The sequence below is a fragment of the Chelmon rostratus genome, chromosome 17 (assembly GCF_017976325.1).
Source record: "Chelmon rostratus isolate fCheRos1 chromosome 17, fCheRos1.pri, whole genome shotgun sequence".
NCBI classification, from domain to species: domain Eukaryota; kingdom Metazoa; phylum Chordata; class Actinopteri; order Chaetodontiformes; family Chaetodontidae; genus Chelmon; species Chelmon rostratus.
In genome coordinates, this window is record NC_055674.1 from 11,565,748 (window position 1) to 11,587,078 (window position 21,331).

The window sequence follows — 21,331 nt, forward strand, 5'->3', positions numbered from 1 at the left end:
AAATAAAAAACAAAACAGAGAAAAATAAGATGGAGAATAAAATCCACTTGATAATAATAGCAAAATATAAGATAAAATAAGGATGAAAATAGAATAGAGATGCATAACATGAGATGGAAAATAAAATCCGCTGAATAGTAGTAATAAAATAAAGTTAAAAATGATCCAAATCATCCATCCCAACAAGAGCAACACAACTAAAGGCGTCAGAGTGATGTCAGTCAAACAAAGTCTGTAGTAGCCCACACAGTCCTAAAGAGGAGGGCTACCTGTGTGTGGGTATGGCCTTTAAGTACAGCAGTAATACACTTACTTCCATTCACATATACTATATATATATATATATATATCTTTATCTGTGAATAGTGTACATTTTAATCAAACCAAAATGACATATTTAGATTCCTTTTACTCTTTTAATTGGTTGCTCACAGTCCCGTTCCATTATCTCCTGTCCTCTTTCAATCTCAGCCGTCACTCTACACTGCATATCGCTTTCTGAGCATTTCTAACCACGCATCAGGCAGTTTCCTTCTTTCCTCGATTGCTCAATCACGTACACACAGTTGATGGTTGTTCCTATATTTTCAGAAGTGTTGTTCATATTTGGCAATAACAGGCTGACAGGGCTTTTTGTGGTTTCCCATTTACAATGACACAAACTCTAACCGTGACCCCCCATTTTTCTGTAACTGTTTAATCTGTTTACACTTGATATTCTGCATGTCACCTTTATCATGTCATGTTACTATACTAGACATTAAAATGCCTTGTGTTTCTGGAAAACCCATGGTGTCGCCACTCAGCTGAAAACAGGAAAATAAGTAGGAACTAAGTGTTGAGGAAGTGCAATAATATACCCACTTCCCATGTTGTCAGCCATTGAGACAGCCTCATGCAAAGAATAATGAGATCATTCACAAGCTGTCAGTCTACAGACATGGAGTGGTTGTTTTGCTTTTCCCTCCTGCTCACCTACCTGCCAGCAACAGGTATGTCTTTGTTATGTATTTTATAGCATTATGTGCGTTATTCCTTTAGGCAGTAAAGCTTTCAATTTGTTGTTTCACATTAGAAATTGCAGCTTCTGTTCAACAGGATCTGAGTGATTTTTCTGAAACATTACATGCTAATAGTTACTAAACCTGTTAAATTTCTCTGTCTATCATCCCAGAGAGCTGCTTATCACAGCCGAACAAGGTGATCTGGCGGAAAACAGGGCAGAGTGCTGTTCTCCCTTGTACCGTCAGTTCAAATTGTTCCTCCAGATACAGGCAGTATGAGTGGTTTACTTTCAAAGACAACTTCCATTTTCGCATACGGCTTGACAATCATCTCAAGTACACGCTGGACGGAGCCTCTTTACGCATCAAGTCACTTCATACTAACGACAGCGGGATCTACCTCTGTGCTGCAGTATCGCATGGAGACCCGGCACCTGACGCACAGCATGTGGGGTTGGGTACAACTCTTGTAGTGAGGGGTAAGACAGAAAAAAACTTTAAAGGTCAGGCACAGATGTTTGGATGTGTTGAGATGAACTGGGACGGACAGCTTTTCTTTTGTTTCCAGAAAAAGTTAAAATAATGGTGAGGAACATTCTTCTGTGGTTGTCATTTGTCCTCTTGGCCATCTACAGCTTGGCAATCGTGACACTTATTATAAAGAAGGTAAATGACAGATTTATTTTAAATGCTAAGATCCATCCATGCAAAAAAAGACTGAAAATGTACTGATGTGAAATGTACTTGTCTCATCTCTGTTCTAGTATGGCTGCAATATGAGCATCTGCAAAAGGGCCCCCATAACTGACAGGGTGTGTAGATAAGTGTTTGACTGTTTTTAAATTCATGTTTGCTGCGTCTATTAAAAGGGGGGAAAAGCCAACAGAAGCAAAAAGAGGAACAGAAACAAATGTCTCTATAAATTTCAACACCACAGATAACAAAGCAGCTGTCCACCAGCTTCTCTTACAAATGACATAAACGGTTTTATGATCAATTTCTTCTCAACTTTCCAAACAGGATAACTCAACTAAAAAAAAACAATTCCGTGATGTGCTGCAAGAGATGTACAGCAAGAGGAACTCGGAGAGACAGAAACAAACTGTGAGCAGAAACCGTCCTCAAGTCAAGGTAAATCTTATTGCGACATGTTGTGTTGTAGATGTAGTCGATGGATGGAGTAAGCATGAAAACTTCTGCCTAGCTTGCGTTGCGGCACGTACTTTTCCACGAATATGAACTTTTGCTGTTTTACCATCATTTTCATAGGGAATATCATCTCATTGCAGGCTGCAAGCACCGACCTCAACTCAACTGATGACATCTATCAAAACGTCTAAATGTCATTCAGGGATATTAAATGATGGATTCTGACTTCTATTATCCTGCCTGAGAGGACATTCCAAAGCAATGAAACACCTGGCGGATGACGCAGTTATGTGACTGAGGAAATGAGCAAATCGACAGAGGCTGCAGGGTAGCTGTGTGCTTGCTCACCTTTTCTCATGAACCACAACAAAGGTCATGAGTCACTGTTCCTTTTATAGCTGCAGTTTTTCAGTTGCAGCAGTGACAAACACACAGCCCTCTATTTGTGGTTTTATCTATTTCCTGTTGATCGTAATCACCATTAGAGCGCCTCCGACAATTTCATTCTTTTGTAAACCAGAGCAGTGTTTATGGGGAGGAAAAATAAGAAAATACAATTCAATTCAGAGATGTAGGCACACAATTTTAATTCATCAGTCTCATTTCTTCCATATAGTTTGAATTGTAAGCTGTTCGGTAGAAAAATAATTTGTGAATTCTACTTGCAGGAATAGAGAGTAAAAAGTGGCACACATATTTGACATTTTCAGGACACAAAGATCACGCTGTACACTAATGAAAGTGGAAATCAGAGGAGCAAGTGTGCAACAGTGCAAATAGCGCCGTCAGAAGACGACGGCAATCCTCTTCAGAGAATTCAAGGTCACATTTCCATAAAATGACATCAAGATTATCAAATTTTTGACCAATGTGTTCTTGTGTTGATCAAAAAACCTAAACGGTCACATTCAGATGTAATTTGACTATCAGTTGATTATTATAATCAATGCAATGACAAAAAAGGCACATTGGGCACATATAATGCAGTACATCTTAAGTAGTAGTAGTAAGGTTAAATGATGAAAGCAAAGGTTGTATTTCTAGTGTTGGGAGTGTCTCTAAAAAAATCATCAACACATCAACAATGAACTTACAGAAAGGCACATTTAACAACCTGATATGTTTGAGGCATCTTGCTGTGTCATATTCTGTACAATGACTTTCACATACATCTGTTCACTGTAAAGAATCTAGCCAAATAACATTAAATATTACCCATGAAGTCCAAGTGGATGTTTACATGTCTATGTGCATTATTTATCCATTAAAAACAGTGATATGAACTTTGAAACACAAGTCTGTAGAAGGCCCCACAGATGCAAATGCACGTCAGAGGTGCACAGTGAAGTATTGCACTCTGAAGCACGGCTGGAGTTAAAGCTGGTATTTGAAAGTTTGTCCATGTTTGCAGCAAAGATGATTGTATTTACTGCACTGCAGCCACTTATTTGTAATGTCTGATGTGATATATATTCTGTTTTGTCATTTGGTTAAATGTTGTTAAATGTAAAATGTCAGAAAAACATAATAAAGTTACTTCAAATCACTTGTTTCTTCAGGCAAAATGTAGATGAGCCTATTACTTAAATGATAAAATTAGATTTCGATTAGGTGACCAACCAACCAACATATGGCCCCTTTGGAACTTGGAATTTGCAATATGAGAGGATTTCCTCTTGCTGATTTGAAATGTTTCACCCATCAAAAAGAAACACCATACTTCTGACACTTATGTGAGCGTGCAGGAGGCCTGTGGGACTTGCAAATTTATCTGCAGTTTGACTGGCACTCATTTCTGACATCTGATGCTGCCAGTATTTGCAGTCCTGATCCACATCCCCCAGCAGCAAAGCATAGAGTGTAACCAGAGTAAACAGAGCGCTTTTTCTCCACTATCCATACTACAGATGCATATAACAGAATAAAATGTTGACTTTTATTTCCCTTAATCATGCAACCACATTCAACCCTGGAATGTCAAAGACCTTGATTTAAACAAAAAATCCTCATTAATATTCTTTACATTGGACCTAGCCTCTTTGTATCATATGTTGTAGGCAAGCAGCAACCTCCGGAGCTGAAAAATGAAGGAGACGCTTTAGTGCCAAAAAGTGCAGTTCCTCAAATGGCCACCTGGGGCTGGCTCCAAAAGCCAGTCAATACCCATAGACCCCCATATTATAACTCTACAGCAGAAATAAACATGTTTATAGCCTGGTACCAAAGAAGTTTTTCTCTTTGTAGCTAGCTTTAGCTGCTAGATGTACAGCATACACGCATACTAGTTTTTTTTTTAAATATGTTACATCACTTCCACTATCTGTATGTATCACTTTTTTTTCAGCTCAACAATTTCTACCAATTTCTGTGGCATTCTTCCAATTTACGTTCTGTTTCAATGTTAACACAAGCACAGCTCCTTTATGAAGAACAAAACAGTATTTTTAACATGCCCTCTGAGGAATCAGCCCTTCTTTTACAGAGCACAGTGTGTTTCTGCTAATTACCTGCTGAGGTCAGTGACTAGACAAAGTGTCTGACCTTTAACAAAAAGTCTAATGATTCCTGCTGTTTGGTCCAGATATCCAGTTATTCAGATCAAAACAAATGGTCACCAATAACCCAAATCTCCCTTGTATGCCATACTCCTCTATATACACCTATATATACATAAAATGCATCAGTATAAGCCTGGATTCTCTCAAATATACAGTCATTTACACATTACTTTCCCCATAATCTCTTACTTAGCAATAAAGAATCTCCCAGCTAAAGACATACCAACCAGCCTCCTCTGAATGCTGAAAATATTGACGTTAGCTGTCAATATACTTTGTGTCAACAGTGTGACTGCTGCGTATGGAAAACCGCCTCCAAGTCAGGGCCTGCAGAGCAGCGATGCACATGGGCACCAGGCACACCAAGTAGAACATGACGCTGTGGAGGCTCTCCAGGGCGCTGGAAGCAAGGAGGGACTCAGTTATGACACTGCTATCACAATTATTTGAGATCGCGAACGTGTGCGTTGACTGTGCTGATGTGGATGTTTCTCGCATTCATTTCACCATGAAAGCAAAGATTTAAGAAAGCAGCGGATGTGTGAAACTGAGCATGTTAGGTAGATTGTTTAAAATGAAAAAGAGTAATAGTTTCCAACATTTTAAAGTAAAATTAATGTCATAACTTCTTTAAACATTTTTTCTTCTTTCTTTTAACAGGTCAAATAATGACTCCAAAGCAAATACTGGCTCTGAATTCATGAAATTATATTACCTTTATTTTATTTTATTATATTACCTTTATTACATGACCTTTGAAGTAAAAGGCAGTCCTCTCTTAATCACTGACATTTGTTCAGTTGAAGTTAATGAGAAAAGGTAAACAGCATTTCAAATTGTCTGAGCTTTTAAAGTTGAGTGTAAATTACATGATTTATGTATAAGCATTAAAATTTGCTGTATTTAACTTAAAATACTCATTAAATACTCAGTTTGTTTAACTAAGGCAGCTGATGCTTCATAAGAACTTCAGATAAACTTTGGACTGTCCTGTCGCTCAGAGCGAAGACTGTGGATTTTGTTCTCCATCACTTTCATTGGAAGTGAACTACAATATCTACAAGCTCTGCACACACTAATATGTTTTCATTCTAAAACACTGTTTTAAAACAGAAATAATCTCTGTCCAAATGACGGTTTTAACACTGTATCAGAAACTAGAAAATTCCCTCTGGGAAATTTTGAAAGGGACACGGGGTGTGTTCGAGCCGACAAAATTATCTACGTTTTAAAGTTTGAATGAAGTCTCTAGGAGAAACTATGGCGAAGCAGCGGACAATTGAAAAAGGCTGCAATTTGAGAAAACAGCAGATATCAGAGGTAGTCAGTCCCTGATTAATGAACTGGTCCCAGCTGTGTTTCTGTGGCTTTCTCCTCTGCTTCATGTCTCTGTTAACATGAATTAATGAACTGAATCAATAAACATGAATGGAGCTAATGCTAACGGAGCTAACAGAGCTAACACTAACGGAGCTAACAGCTAACGGCGCGAATAGAGCTAACGGCGCTAACGCTAACAGAGCTAACTGTGCTAACAGAGCTAATAGAGCTAACGGCGTTAACAAGGGGGCGGGGGGATGGGGTTTTCATTATGCATTTGTCTGTGTGTGTGTGTGTTTATGTATCTGTCATTGTGTGTGACTGCGTATGTGTGTGTCTTCGTCTGTTTGTGTGTGTGTGTCTGCTTGAACTACACAAGCAGCCCAACCAGCTCCTACATGGAGATGTGTCTGGTATATGTGTGTCTGAATGTGTGTGTGTGTGTGTGTGTGTGCCTGTGTAACTTCTGCCCCACCTGCTGATAATTACCTCTCTACCTCTCCCACTTTTTACCTGTTCCTGTTCAGTTTTGACGTGCTGTTTTTAATCACTTTTTAGCTGTTGGTTAGCCCTTTTTGTGTGTGCATTTGTGTGACTACTGTCTCAACCTCTTTGGCAAAGAGCTTTGTGAAGCTGAGTTTAACTGCTTGTTGGACGGAGATTGTTTTCAAACAATGCCCTTGTTTTGACTGAGCTCGTTAAGATAATCATTCTCAGGCTTGTTGTCCTGCAGATGTGTGTGCGTGGGTTATTGACCGGTGTGTGTGTAAATGACAGTTGCAACTGTTAAACTCTTCCCTTGAAAAGCGGCTTTTTCGCTGTCGGTTTCTTCCGAACAACTTGCGATTGTGTCAAAACCGTAGCTGCTATCAAAAAACCGATTACACTGTGAGATGCGGACAAGTCTGGGCCAGATGTACGTGTGTTTTATGTCCAGATATTCTTTAGAAAAATGACAAAATGGTCGACTTAAAAAGACTCTGCGACTCAGAGAACAGGAGTTTGTATTGTATGCAGTGAGATTTGGGTTCGGCGAACCTCCTGAACTAAATCCTCTGGTGAGAGAACCGTGCCTCGTATCAGAGTGTACTATAGATCATCGGACTCCCGAGACCTTCCTGAGTCCGACCATCTCCTCGTTTTATTCCTGAGACAACAACTTTTCGTTTTATGGCGATCTAAAGACAGGAGGTATTTCTGCTTTGCTCACAAAACAGCTCTGAATTTTAACATGGGACTTAATGGGAGAGCAGGAGGGAGATGGTTGCACAAAAAGCCTCACTATTTAAATTCAGTAAGTCTCTCGGCTTTTTCGAGGGCATCACACAAAAGAGGACAAGTTTGTCTACAAAAGATCCCAAAATTATGTGTCTCCTATTCACCGTTTGGATTTTACAGCAATTTTAGAAACACATTTCAGGCGATTTTTCACCGGCTGTCTCACTCTAACTTATGACATCACCCACTGTAGAGGGAGAGATTCTGAGCATTTTTGTGAGAAACTTGATGGTCTTCAGATGGTCATAGCTCGAAAACCGTAAGAGATATCAAAAAATGTGCCGGTATTAATTTTGAGCTGACAAATTTATCTACGTTTTAAACTTTGAATGAAGTCTCTAGGACAAAGTATGGCCGAGCTGCGGACAATTGAAAAAGGCTGAAATTTGAGGAAATTTCCCCATTCATTTCTTATGGGAAAGTCTTCGCAGTTGTTCGCGTCTTACGTCGGCCTTCGATGGTCATAGTTCGAAAACCATAAGAGATATCAAAATGTGCCGAGGGTCTTTTGGAGCCGACAAAATTATCTACGTTTTAAAGTTTAAATGAAGTCTCTCGGTGAATGTATGCCTGAGCTACAGACGTTTGAAAAACTCCAATTTCCATCTTTTTTTTTTCGCCCGTCCCATTCATTCTTATGGGAATAAGAATAAATTTGAGAAAAGTAATAGCACACCGATCCCGATCAAACCGCACGTTTTGATATATAATTAGAAGAAGAAGCAAAGAAGAAGCAAGAAAATACCTTGGATCTGAACCCCTTCCAGTGTCCTTCAGCTGTTCGTATCCAAACTGGTTGAGGATATTAAGCACTATCATAGGGGCCAGAGACTGAGCCGGCTTAGTGAACAGAGCATTCGTCCCAAACACCATGGAGGAGAGAGGGGAACTGTAGAAGGGGGCAGGAAGTAGAAGAAAACATAGCAAAAATGTTATATCATCAGTCAAATGACACTAATTTGTTTGATTAGGAATGAATGAATTCTCTTTTAACCTGCGCTTGTACTTCTGCAGGTCTGCATCAATGATGTCAGCCAAAGGCAAACCAAACAGACTGAAGGCTGCTTGGACTATAACCCTGTTGTAGTCAGAGTGGAGGTACAATTCAATCAAAGTGGAGTAATTATATGATATGTATATATATATATATATATATATATATATATATATATATATATATATATATATATATATATATGTTTCAACCTCTTACATGTTAACAGTGAGGAAAAATGCCAGGATATAGTAGTGCTGAGGACCGAGTGCTAGCATCACAGCTGCCATTCCAGCCACGAGGTAGAAGGTGAAAAGGATGATCCTGTAGTAGCCGAGATCCCGGAGGAGACTCTGACAGCTCAGTACTAACAGCTGGGGTGGAGACAGGGGGTCAGGAACAACACAAAAATACAAAGTAGTATATTAGAAAGTAACGCATCATGTGTTTTGGTGCATTCAGGTGCTTGTATGGAGCTCCGAGAGCCAGTTTTAAATCAACAGGCTACGTGCCTCACTGTTGCAGAAGAGACTGTGATCATTCTGCTGTGAGACATAATTTATTATTAAAACAATAAATAATCAAGCACCTGCAGCTTGGTAGAAATCTTAAACATTAACAGGAATTACAATTCAAGTGAAAACCTTTTAAATGCAGCAGCAAATTGTTCAGGCTTTAAAATTCCAGTAATACAGAAAACATATTTGCTGTCAGCTCTCTCCTTCTTCCTTTGAGCAAAATGGCTGAGTCTGCCAGCACGCTACTGACACAGAAGTGAACTGACTAGATCGGGCCCGTTGTCATCGATACCTAATCCTGCTATTCGAGTCAGTTTTGGACCAATATCCGAAATCAGTACTGGATCGTTGCATCCCTTGTATTAACAGCTGTGTTGTAAGTAACAGAAGGCCTTAAGATTAACAATAAGCAAACAATGTGGTGGTGTTAATGGTCATTCATTTCTCAAGTCCAGGATGTTACAGTTGCACCAATAGTGCAGAGGTTTAGACAATAAATCAAAACTGAGACTGGTGCTCATAAAGTACTACCAAAAAATGATAACGTCCAAGAAGGGGAACATGTTCTGAAAATGTATGATAAGTTTTGAAAAAGTCATCAGTAATGCGAAGGACATGTGACTTTGATAGACTAAACCATGCAAAAGTGTCAGCATAGTCCTTTGAGGTAATGCAAGAACAAAAGGACAAAATAAAAAGCAAATGAAGGGTTTTTTCAGCTCATTATGTAACACTACCACAGCTCCCATTTATCCTTTTATCTCTGTAGCCAATGAGGGACAATACCTGGGGACAGATGAATCCTGCTCCGTACATGATGCTCTTGGCCAGTGATGGAAGCACATCTGGAGGAATCAGGTGCTCAGCAAAAATCATGGTAAAATTATTCAAGAAGGCTAACATGAAAACCTGGAAGAAGTTCATGAGCACAAAATGCTGGAAGTCCCTGTTGGTCAGGATCTGCCACATCAACGCTCTTAACATGGAGAAAGAAAATGATGATTGATGAGCCTGGTCAGAGCACAGTGCATCGGATTCAGATCCTTTGTTATCAAAGCGGCTCTCGCTGTGGTAGCCTGTGTAGAGCATGCTGCCACAGCTCAGGATAGCGATAAACACTGTGAAGGCTTGGAAGGCTGCAAAGTCCTCCATGTTTTTGGACAGCACACCACAGAAGAGGACGCTGGAGGAGCCAACGAGAGAAGCCACCTGGTAAATAAAAGGGAGAAGGATGGACGATTACCCTTTTGGCTTAGGGGCATAAAGAAGGGAAATGGCAGCAGTTTTCGCTATCCAAAGTCCTTACCTGGCTGTACTTTACAAGTCTTAGTCGGCTCTGATGGTGGCTGGAAATCTCTGCAAACAGCGCACACTGTGCCAGCAGCACGAAAGTCAGCATGCCGTCAAAAGCACACAGCGCCACCGTCAAGTGTAAGCCGCTCAACCAGTCACCGGGGGCGTAGGATCGCCACGGGAACCAAGCTATAAGAAAAGTTAGGGAGTAGAGGGGAGCACCATACAGGATGGAGAGACGCCGCTGAGAGCAGCAGGGCACCCGGGAATTATCTTGCAGGTAGCCAAAGAGAGGGTCATTGACTGCGTTCCACACCATGTACACCACCTGTGGAGACAGAATTATTTATCAAAAATAATTATAATGAATTGATTTGGCAATGTTCAGAATGTTACTGGACAACAATTTTGCTAGTTGATTTTTCATTTAATTGATCAATTGCTGCTTTTGTATGATTTAAATGATGGTGAATTGGGTATCTTTATGTTTTGGACAGTTGGTTGGATGAGGCAAGAAATATGAAGACATCACCCTGAACTTTTTATTGACCAAACAAATCATCTATCAAAAGCAACAACAGTAAACAACTAAATCAGTAAATAACTATCGCTTAAACTTTTGACATTTACGCTTGACTGCACCAGTATTTTTCACACATACGGATATGCATTTGCAAACAATATGTCAACACAACACCCTCACCTGTGATTGGTGGAAAGCTCCCTCTGATATCTTGTACTTATTGATGAAGAGTTTGACATAGTAGAAGCTGAATATATTGTTTATCATGCCAGATCCCAGCGTTGTCATGGCATAAGCCAGAGCTGCAGGATTGAGCCCACAGTTGATCAGACGTCGGCCTATACTCATTCTTGCGTTGTGCACACCTGGAGCAGGTTTCTCCTCCACGGACATGGCAGGTCAGGTAAATTTACGACCGACTTTACCAATCGGTCAAACCATCCGGAGTCGAGGAAATGCTGTCTCTTGCTATTTTACGCTGTTGTCTTTTAGCATTGCGAAACATTACTGCCACTAGCATAAATAGCGAAAATGGTCAATATTGCAGAGACACAAAGCGTTCAGCACTGAGCTTGTTCTTGTTCCAGCCGTCTCATTTTCATGTTGTCCACATGTCACGATGTTACTTCCCGTACTGTTCAATGAAGATGTGTCATCTTAAGAGCAAATTTCCCCATTAACAGATAACTGCACACGAACAAAGACACTGAACAGTCGTCAGATAATAGCAGACAGGTTTCCCAAATAAACTAAACTCGATTTCTGTGCTTTCCGGGAGGGGCGGGGCTTTAAAATAACAAACAAACACATGAATGGTCGGAAGAGGTTTTGATTCCATTTCCTGATTTATGATTCGTCGGGAAAGATGGCTGTCATCGGAAGCAGGAAATTACGCCAACAAAAACGTTTTTTAAAAATATTAAAGCCTTATTCTCTCCTGTACAACTCAGACTGTGAAAAATATTTAAAGCGACGTTGAATATTCACTTAAAGTAGTGTTAAAGTAAAAGTTACCCTCTTCTATCGTAGTCAACGCTGTGTCTGCCACCTACCGGATGTGTGTAGAGATTTGCCACGTTGCTGTAGACAACAGACTTAACGCCTCACACGCCACCGGGAGGATGTAGTTGACATTTCTCCACACACGGAGGTGAACGGCGGACAACCTCGGGCTGCTGAACAAGCAAACACACACACACACACACACCTGTGTAACAGGTTTCTGTCAGGTGGAGTCCTCGCTCGCCCCGCGGCTGGAAAATGTTAACTGACATGATTTTGGAGGAAGAGTTTGACAAGAATGGAGAGCCTTGGTACGACCCGCAGGACCTGGAACACGGTAAGAGCTGCTCGGCTCTGTGGTCGCACCCTAAACTCTGTCTAACTGTGTGGGCTGTCATGTTATCACTCCATAGACTCTAGAATAATGTCACTGTGAGTTATTAATTTATGTTAATAAGTAAACAATTGGAGTATTATGGTTTCCTTGAAATAGTCCACTTGTCTGACGACATGACACAAGCCCTTGGGCTCACAGCTGAGATGAGACTGAAGTCACTTGTTTCCTCTTGTGTCACAGAGTCACAGCAGCCATGAAAGCTGTGGCCAGGCTTTCCTGAGGCTATCACAGCTCCAGAGCTGATTGTTTCTGAATTTACTTGCTCTTCATGCATGTTTCTGCTGGTTTGAGATAAAGAGGCAGATGAATAGATGGAGCACTTTGTTTATGTCCATGATAAATTGCAGTTACAGAAGACAAGTCACAAAAATCATGAAAAAATAAGGAAAGTAAGAAATAAATATGGCCGTTAATAATATGCAATAACTAGGAAAAAATATTAACCTGAGAGGAACTTAAACTAGAATCTCACTCTCTAAGATCTGTTGACTATGTAGTGTACAATTATGGTTCCCAATAGTATGTTGCACATAATTATATACGCTGCATGGCAAGGTCCATGATTGTGCTTGCACACTGTATATTGAAATGGAAGTATTATTAGATTTAATATAGATTGTGTATATACTAACATATAGAGGTATGTTAGATTACAGGGGTATGAGATAAGATAGAGATTAATGGTTATCTAGAAGGTCAGACAAGTGCGAGAGAACAGCTGAGAGTATTGGAAAGAAACAGTTAAATTATATAACTGAAATCACTAGTTGCCCAGTAAATAAGTCACATTACAAACTATTTTGATAATCTTTTAATTGTTTCAGATTTGAAAATAAATGGAATATGTTTTGGTTTTGCCTTGTGGGAAGTATAAAACAAGGAACTTGAAAACAGCAGCTTGGGATCTGGCAAATTCGCTGCAATTTATTTTTATTTTTTTTAACTATTTTCATGACATTTTACATCATTTAGAAAAAGATAACTACATCAAGAAAATAATTAGCAACCATTCATTAATTTTTAATGAAAAGAGTTGTTAGTTGCAGCCTTAATGAAGTATTAAATTTAAACAGATGAATGAAGAAGTAAATGACCAAGTGCTGGTTGTAGGAAAAAAGTCTTGGGAGCCACAGTCCTGAAAGAGGCGACCCGTTATGCAGAGTGATGGCAGCCAGCAGGAAAGACTTCCTGTAGCATTCCACTGTGGAGCTGAATAAAAATGGAACGGCTCTGCTGTTCCTAGATTTAGAACAGGATTTGAAGCACTCTCCATGTTGGATATATGTTTGTGCAGCAGCATCCTCTCTGCTACCATCTCTAAGCACTTCAAGAGTAGGGCTTGAGGCTGCTATTTGGTTTCCACATGGCAAGTCTATGTTAAAAAAAAAATCACAGGACACTGCTTATTGTGTGATTTCATTTCGTTGTTGCTAAGTAGCAGTTCCACATGACATCCTTCACTTCACCTCAGAGGACCAGTCAACACTGTTTCTGGACAAGATCCAGAATTTAAGAGAATTTAGTGTTAGAAAGGGTCACAAGGAGATCCCAAGGCATGCCTTAGATCACCAGATGCCAACAGTGTGAGACAATGAGGTGTGTGTGTGTGTGTGTGTGTACACCTTGTATTCCGTATGTTGTGGGGACAGAAATCTGTGTTTACACAGTCACATTGTGCACATGCCTTCCTCGTGGGGACAAAATGCAGGTCCCCAAAACGTAAATCATTAAATTTTAGGATGAAGATTTGGGTTAGTGTTAGGCAAGTTGTGGTTATGGTTAAGGTTAGGGTAAGTCTCCAGGAAATGAATGTAAGTCTTATGTAATGTCCCCAAAAATGATGGAAACCAGACCGTGTATGTGTGTGTTGATACCCGTTTGGAGGTCTATCTGTTGCCTGTGTTTGGGCATTGAAACTGTCTCGTGTCTTGTGTTTACATGTGTTCATGTGTTTTGACAGATCTCCATTTGGCAGCAGAGCTCGGAAAAACCCTCCTCGACAGGAACCACGAGCTGGAGCAGGCCCTACAGCAGATGTACTCCACCAACCAGGAGCAGCTGCAGGAGATAGAGGTGATAAATGTGGAACTTATCGGAGTTCTTGAGGCTCCAGCAGCACTTAGATCTCTCTGATGGCAGTGTGTGTGAGAGCGAGACATTTCACATGTATATGCAGTATATCCTCTGCTGATCACGGTCTAGTCAGTCCATACATATCATTGCTGCACATTGTAGTAATTGTATGTGAATGGGATGGGTGATAGTGCGTGGGAAAAGTCCACGTTGAGGGATCTGAAAAGCTCTTTTACTAGAAGGGAAGTGCCATTGTGAATTCCTCTCAGCTTTAAATAGGATGGAGTAAAAGCTAATCCTGACCAGTCTGACCTAGTGAGCATTTGGCACGGTGTGTCCTCTTGGCGAGCTGTTCATCTTCGTAATTATAGGAAAACTTTCACTAGCTTTTTGCCTCGTTCCACTGTTTACTAGGACATTGTTAAAGTAACCAAGATCTTAATCAATGTTTTGGTTTTGCTCTTAATCTACAAAATATTTGTTATTCAGATATTCTCTAAATAAATATTACCAAACTCTCAGAAATATTTTGGCTGTTGTGTCAGCCTACCTCAACGCAGCAGAGCATAGATTTTGGCTTTCTTGTGTGTTTTTAGGTAAAGCTGATATGCAATTAGGACTTATACTTCACTGCTCAGACGTATGTAGACAGTGCTGATCTATTTGAGGTGGAGAACATGGCATGCAGCAGGTCACCAAACATAAGAGCATTAATTTGTTTACGGCATTGAGAGGGCCGGTGGCTTGAGGGTTTATCGAGGTTGATATGGTAATCCTCATACGTCTCGCTGACCCTCATTCTCACGCAGTGTCCACCACTGGTCTCGGCACTAGTGTGTGATACATGGCTGTGCTGCTGCACTAGATAAAGTGGTTGTATTGATTTGTACCAGAGAAAACTCATTCAGTTGAACTCAGCCACAATATTTAAGAAAGTCAAATATATTATATATTTTTCTATCACTATGTAATAAGTTTCCAAGCCTTAAATTGCCAGATCTTTGCTTCTAAGGAATGTATTGTGTAAGAAAATGTATTGGCCTAAAAGCAAAATGTCAAAATGTGTCAAACATTCACTACCTCCTCCTGTCTACATGTGGTTTTAAGCAAAATTTTAAATAAGCTCATGTGTGGCTTGGTGTTACTGCTCTGTGTTTTGACTTTTTTAATGTGTGATAATGTAAGTGCCTGATAATAACATGTTTTAGGATTTGGATCTTTAGGCTCTCTCTACTGAATCTGAATAAAAAAGTTCCATCCATAAACATGTGTGAACGGTTTGAACTAACAATACAACAACTAACGTTCATGATCAGTCAAAAAATAAAAAATACCAAAACTATTCACTTTACGTTGGAGACAATGGAGAATATACAACATTTTTACCTGACCTTTGCAGACTGCTCAATTAATCAACTAATTTTTTCATGTCTACGCTGTAATTTAATTAAAATGGCGTATAACAAAACCGAAAGTAAACCCGAAAGTTAAGTTAAATGTTTGTCATTTGCCTCTCTTGTGCACCAGTACTTGTCCAAGCAGGTGGACCTGCTGCGCCAGATGAACGACCAGCATGCCAAAGTGTATGAGCAGCTGGACATGGCTGCCAGGGATCTGGAGCAAGGCAACCAGAAACTTGTACAGGACAACCGCCTGGCCCAGCAGAAGATCCATAGGTCCGTACACCAATTATCTATGAATTTGCCTTTAAAATTATATTTTACATGCTTATTCACCCAAGATGATATTCTATGTATGTTACATATTTGGTTAAGTGCAGAAGCTCAGTGTCACATTCGTCGGTCTCTTCTCTCCTCTTCAGTCTAACTGAGGCCATTGAAGGCCTTCAGACCTACATGGAGGACCTGCAGACTCAGGTGGAGGAGCTGAAGGCTGCCCAGGCAGAGCGAAGCGTGAGAGATCTGGCAGAGCAGCGACGCAGCCTCGGAGCACAGAGTGTGTCCTGTCTCAAAGAGCTGTATGACTTACACCAGGACAGGTACTCTCCTGCTGTACAGTGCTAAGAGTAGAACTACATGGCGTGATAGATCCTAACAGTGTTGTGGGATAAACTCAAAATGAGTTACCTTGAGAATTTTGAAAAGATTTATCGAGAGCATGTTCAGGTTTACCTGCCTGTTATAATCCAGGTAATGTGGTTTGTCTTTCCTGCACCTTTACATGAAAGGGAAGAGTGAAGGGTAGTTGAAAGCATCTGAATAATAAGAGCTCCTGTCTGTTGCCTGGTCTTCTCTTACCCTCGGTGCTCTGCTGTCTCAGCCCCTTGTATGCTGACTGGACACCTACAGGTCACCCAGAGCCAGACCAGGTCTCCTCCCTCAGACATAATCCAAGGGAGGAGGAAGTTAATCCTCTCCTATTGTCAGCAGTGTGCTAATACTGTACAAACACACTAGCGTTGCTTTAGCTCGCTACTTGTCTTGCCACGTGTTTGTTGTGCTTTTGGAGAGAGCAAGTTTTCCTTATTGTTTGTACATCAAGTGTTCTCCTAACATTTGGTAAAATACAGAACAGAGGATATTTACTGTAAATAAAATAAGAGAAGATAATCCTTTATTTATCCCACAGCATGAAAATTGTCAGTTTTTACAGTAGCAAAAGTGCAGTAGTAAGAAGCATCAGTAAAGTGCAAGATATGATGCATAAGTAAACAATAAAATAAGTAAATCAGACAATGGTTGAATTCACATTATTGTACTTAGGAAGTATTGATATTGCACAGTTTAGTATACACTGATATTGCACATGAGTGAGTTTGTCAGTTTCAGTGTGTGTGGTCTACTTGGAGCAATGTTGATTGTAGTGTGATTGCAGCAGGAAGTAAATATAAACACAGACAAACATGTGGAGGAGGTAGAACACTTTTTCAGTCTCCCGCTCAGGCTGCAAGTGGCCCCAAAATCCTCTGGAAAAAGAAAAAGGCAAACTCCAATTTGCCTGAGAGGCAAAACCCAGGACAAAAAGGCAATAAGAATAATTGTTGTAAGGGCTTGATAATAATTGAAGGCAATTCAGAGCTTCTCTCATCTGGAATAAGGTTTGTCAAAAGTTATTATGTCCATGGCTACACCTTAGTCTGCTGCAAATGTATACATTTCAGTGCAAATATTGATCTATTATGATCTCAATGTTTTGTTTTTTTTTTACCCTGAAAGTGATATTTTCACACATTTATTGACATTGGCCCATTCTGGTTTAGGCATCTGGCCCACGATAGTCTGCGCATGGATGGACTCTGGTCACCGCGGGGCTCTTTTTCTGGCCGAGACGGACACCAAGACCCAGAGGCAGAGAACCAGGCTCTCCAGCGCACCGTCCAGACCCTACAGAGCCAGATAGCTATGGAGAGGAGCCGCAGGGAGGCAGCAGAGCAGGAGAGTGAGTTGACAGTCATGGAGAACAGAGGCCTGGAGCAGCGGCTGGCCCTGCTGGACGGCTGCCGGGCCAGGCAGAAGGAGCTGGAGGCCGAGGTGGAGCAACTGCGGCTTCTGTGGCGTGCTGACTGTGCCAACAGGTGCGCCTGGACTAGATTCAAATTGTCAAATAATTTTCACACACACTGTGATGACACTTTATGATACAACTTTTGATATACAGCACAAGTACAGTCCCATAACAGGCTTAGTTTCTCAAAATACTCCAGACTTATTCCTCCGTGTCCCCTCCACTCCCACAAGTGTCAGAAAACCGGACCAGCTGCTGTTGCCGGATACAGTATTCTTCGCCTCAGAAGAAAGATCCAGCTCCGGGCAAGAGGAGATGGAGGAGAAGGCAGAAAAGGATGAGGAGCAGAAAAGATACAGCCGGCAGAGGTGTAATAGTGACAGTGTTTTGAGAGCGACGAACCCAGATGAGATTCGGCGTGGTCATGAGCAGTTGTGTATAAGGCGAGCGGAGGCTGTGAAACAGAGGGGCATCTCTCTGCTCAACGAGGTGGATGCACAGTACAGCGCACTGCAGGTGGTGTATTCATAGCTCATCTGGTACAATTTATGTATAAGTAATGTTTTTTTATTTTGCAGAATGTGAACCTTGTAAATTTTTTGATTTATTTCTAAGAATGCTTTCCTTGACTGTTAAGAAGCACAGAGCAGTTAAAACGTGTGCACTTCCCTAAAATATGTTTGTGTTAACAAGGTGAAATATGACGAGCTGCTGCGGCGGTGCCAGCAGGCGACAGACGACCTCAGCCATAAAGCCGTCCAGACCTCCAGCAGTCCGTTTGCGAGCAGCCGGACCCGCCGCCGCCTGTCCAGCTCAGCTGCACTGTCTGACCTGACGATGGTTCTGGAAGAAGGCCAGCAGCCCGAGTACAAGGCTCTCTTCAACGAGATCTTCTCCTGCATCCAAAAGACCAAAGAGGACCTCAGCGAGAACAGGCGTCCAGTCAAGGACAGCGATTCCCGGGACTCTGCCAAATGATTGCATCGTTCATGATCCTGGGACGTTTTTGATTGTCACCGACAGGAGAAACTTGCTGCTTTGCTATGCCCAGAGGGTACAGCTGCAATTAGTACTCACTCCCTGTCTGACACATGCTACAATCCTCTTATCTCCTGTCATGTAGACACATCTATGCTTTTTGTTAGTCAGCACTGTTTCTTTTATTCCGTCCTTATCAAAAAAATGCAGTGTTATAAAACTTGTTATATAATGCAGCTTTATCATATGAGAATGCGTTCCAAAGTTCAACAGCAAATCGACAAAAAACTACAGATGGTGCAGCGTTGTTGTTTGAGGAGATATTTATAGTGAGATAAATTTACACCAAATCAGATCAAATCGTCATATAATGAAAGTACATTTCAGTGGGTAGCTTGGCCTCTAGATCTACAAGTCTTATGCCCACTTCCAACAGTATTCAGTGTTTATATAATGTTCGGAGAGAAATGCTCATGTTGAATATTTGAGATATAGCTGTTATGTATGACTTGTGTAAACAGACATGATGGAATGTTGTAATAGGATGAAAAACTGCAGGAATGACTAAAGACTCAGGAGTTTATGATAATTAGCTTAACAGCTAGTGTGAGTTGGTTTTTGCACGTTGGCAGTAGTTGGTTCACCAGTTTGGGGTCACTGGCATGTCACCAGAGAAATATCAGTGGACACTGGAAAACTGTTCTTTAAGATCTGTGCTTTCTGTTTTCATGTCTGTGCACAGCGTCTGAGTGTCTGCACTTTTTTTCACTGAATCACATTATTTTATTTATTGTTTTTGTTTATTTTTGTAAGCTTATAGAAAAATCCTTTATATTTATTTTCTTTGTTGCTAAAAATGCAGAACAGATTGGTCAGATGAATTTACACTGAGGTGCTTATTTTGTGTTTGTGAATGTTCTGTCTGACACAGGTGATTTGAAAAAAAAATGTAAATGGAAAGCACAAAAGAAATGTTCCCTAATTTATACACATTTTCCTTTGCCTCAATTTGTTGGAATATTTCATCTGTCTTGGACATTTCTGGCTCTTAATATGCAGCAGAAATTGTGTTGACCTGGTTAGCATAAACAGAAAGTCAACAATAGCAGTTTGTTTCTACAACCCCTTCAATCTAAATTAACATGGTTGAGAACTTATTATGGGAACTCTCAGTCATATACAAAAAAAATCAAATGTTCAGGTTCTAAACTGTTATTGGTTAAACTTTTGTAACCTGAGACACCTGCACATCTGTGTTTAAAATAGTGTCATGAGGTTGTTGTTCTACTTTCACTCTCCATCATAAGAAATAAGAGGCTTAATGGACAATTCTGATGTACTAAACTACAGTACAGTAGAGGCATTTAGCAATGTGCTGTTGTGAAGCTGTGAAACTTATACTGCTGCAGAAGGCATCGCTGTATGATCATAGGTGTCCACCATGAAGACTAACATGTTTTTCGTGCAACTAACTAGTAAAAATGTTGAATCAGATGCCTGTTGAGTGTTCTGTGTGTCCAAATGTCTGAAACACCAACTCTTGCATCATGAGTGCATGCGTGTAAAAGCTGAATTGTGGCAAGAGAGATCACTACACATATAGTTTGCATGTGCAAAGATGTTTCAACCCGTCCTGCAGTATGTTCAGTCCAATCAAAGCAAACAACAGTGAAGCATTTTCTCTCCTACAGAATCCAGAGGGCTCCTCGTACCTCACGACCTCTGTCCCCCAATGTACTCTCCAGCAAATTAGTGGGGCTTTTGTCTCTTTTCATAATTAGGTTTTACATAAGAGAGATTTCCCCACCCTGCTTTCAACTCGCCCCAAATCCATTAAACCTCCGAACAAGGGGATTGCATACCGCGCTTGCATAAAGGGACAGGTCTTGGCAAGAACATACACACCGCATCCGAGCTATCAGCAGACGTCTGTGACAGAGAATTAGACCAAACACACTGTGAAAAGTGGATTCATAAAAGTACTGAATATTATTGACATTGTCCCTCATGGCAAGAAGAAACAAGGAGTTAGTTAACAAGTTAATTTGATAAACATACACATACTGTCCACAAGAGTTAAAGAAGGAGTCAGTCAACCCAACACTAAATGAATGCTAGCTACTAGAATGTTGTATTAGCAACACAATAGCCTCAGAGGGTTTCACGTTTACAATAGCAGCACGCTCTGCATTAGTTGCCGCCATGAACGGACAAAAAAAGCAAAAATTAACTGTGTACAAACATTATTCTATCACATTTGTAATTGTACCGGCGTCCTCGAAAAGCCAACGGTAGCGTGGCCGAGTGGTCTAAGGCGCTGGATTTAGGCTCCAGTCATTTCGATGGCGTGGGTTCGAATCCCACCGCTGCCAGTACTCTTTCGTTTTTGTGGATGTCCTCCGAGACTCAGACCAACATATTGACACACCGAGTCAGCAGCCAGACATGACGCCCGCCTACATACATGAAGACATACGCCCCTGTGTAGCTAATTCCACTGCATTCCACTTACTGCATACCGCTGGGGAAGTCTTTGGAGGTACAAGTGCACCCTCTTGTGGCAGCCGATGTGCACAAAAACAACATCTTAATCCTCAAGTATCACACTGTCTCCGATGAGACTTGTACTTTATTTAATAGATATGGATTTTCAGCAAAAAAAAAAAAAAAAAAAAACAAGTGTTCCCTTATTAAAGTTTTCACTTATAATTATAAGAAAGAGGGAAATAAATAAATGTGCTTATTGGAGATATAAAATGGTCATTGGCATTAATTGTTA

At 40.7% G+C, this 21,331-nt stretch overlaps 3 protein-coding genes and 1 non-coding gene across 5 annotated transcripts; 3 read left to right on the plus strand and 1 right to left on the minus strand.

Annotated features, from left to right (window-relative positions):
• Positions 1 to 861: 861 nt before the first annotated feature.
• On the plus strand, positions 862 to 3,691 carry si:ch211-139g16.8 (immunoglobulin superfamily member 6). The gene is made up of 6 exons (XM_041957859.1): positions 862 to 992; positions 1,175 to 1,483; positions 1,573 to 1,670; positions 1,769 to 1,816; positions 2,025 to 2,135; positions 2,294 to 3,691. The coding sequence occupies exons 1-6, from the start codon at positions 896 to 898 to the stop codon at positions 2,342 to 2,344; spliced, it is 714 nt and encodes a 237-aa protein (XP_041813793.1). The 5' UTR covers positions 862 to 895; the 3' UTR covers positions 2,345 to 3,691.
• mfsd13al (major facilitator superfamily domain containing 13a-like) lies at positions 2,711 to 11,396 on the minus strand. 2 transcript variants are annotated; one of them, XM_041957857.1, is made up of 7 exons: positions 10,818 to 11,396; positions 10,128 to 10,442; positions 9,608 to 10,030; positions 8,523 to 8,677; positions 8,304 to 8,387; positions 8,055 to 8,198; positions 2,711 to 5,111 (listed from the first exon to the last, which is right to left on the minus strand). In XM_041957857.1, the coding sequence occupies exons 1-7, from the start codon at positions 11,028 to 11,030 to the stop codon at positions 4,970 to 4,972; spliced, it is 1,476 nt and encodes a 491-aa protein (XP_041813791.1). In that variant the 5' UTR covers positions 11,031 to 11,396; the 3' UTR covers positions 2,711 to 4,969. The 2 variants fall into 2 exon arrangements, with proteins under 2 accessions (XP_041813791.1, XP_041813792.1); XM_041957858.1 differs by lacking the exon at positions 8,304 to 8,387.
• A 399-nt stretch (positions 11,397 to 11,795) lies between these two features.
• Positions 11,796 to 20,016, plus strand: cdr2a (cerebellar degeneration-related protein 2a). Its single transcript, XM_041957357.1, has 7 exons — positions 11,796 to 11,976; positions 13,997 to 14,109; positions 15,637 to 15,785; positions 15,932 to 16,108; positions 17,330 to 17,644; positions 17,808 to 18,090; positions 18,268 to 20,016. The coding sequence occupies exons 1-7, from the start codon at positions 11,898 to 11,900 to the stop codon at positions 18,550 to 18,552; spliced, it is 1,401 nt and encodes a 466-aa protein (XP_041813291.1). The 5' UTR covers positions 11,796 to 11,897; the 3' UTR covers positions 18,553 to 20,016.
• Positions 20,017 to 20,842: 826 nt separating this feature from the next.
• trnal-uag lies at positions 20,843 to 20,924 on the plus strand. The gene has a single exon. It is a non-coding gene; the product is annotated as a tRNA-Leu (tRNA).
• The last annotated feature ends 407 nt before the right edge of the window (positions 20,925 to 21,331 follow it).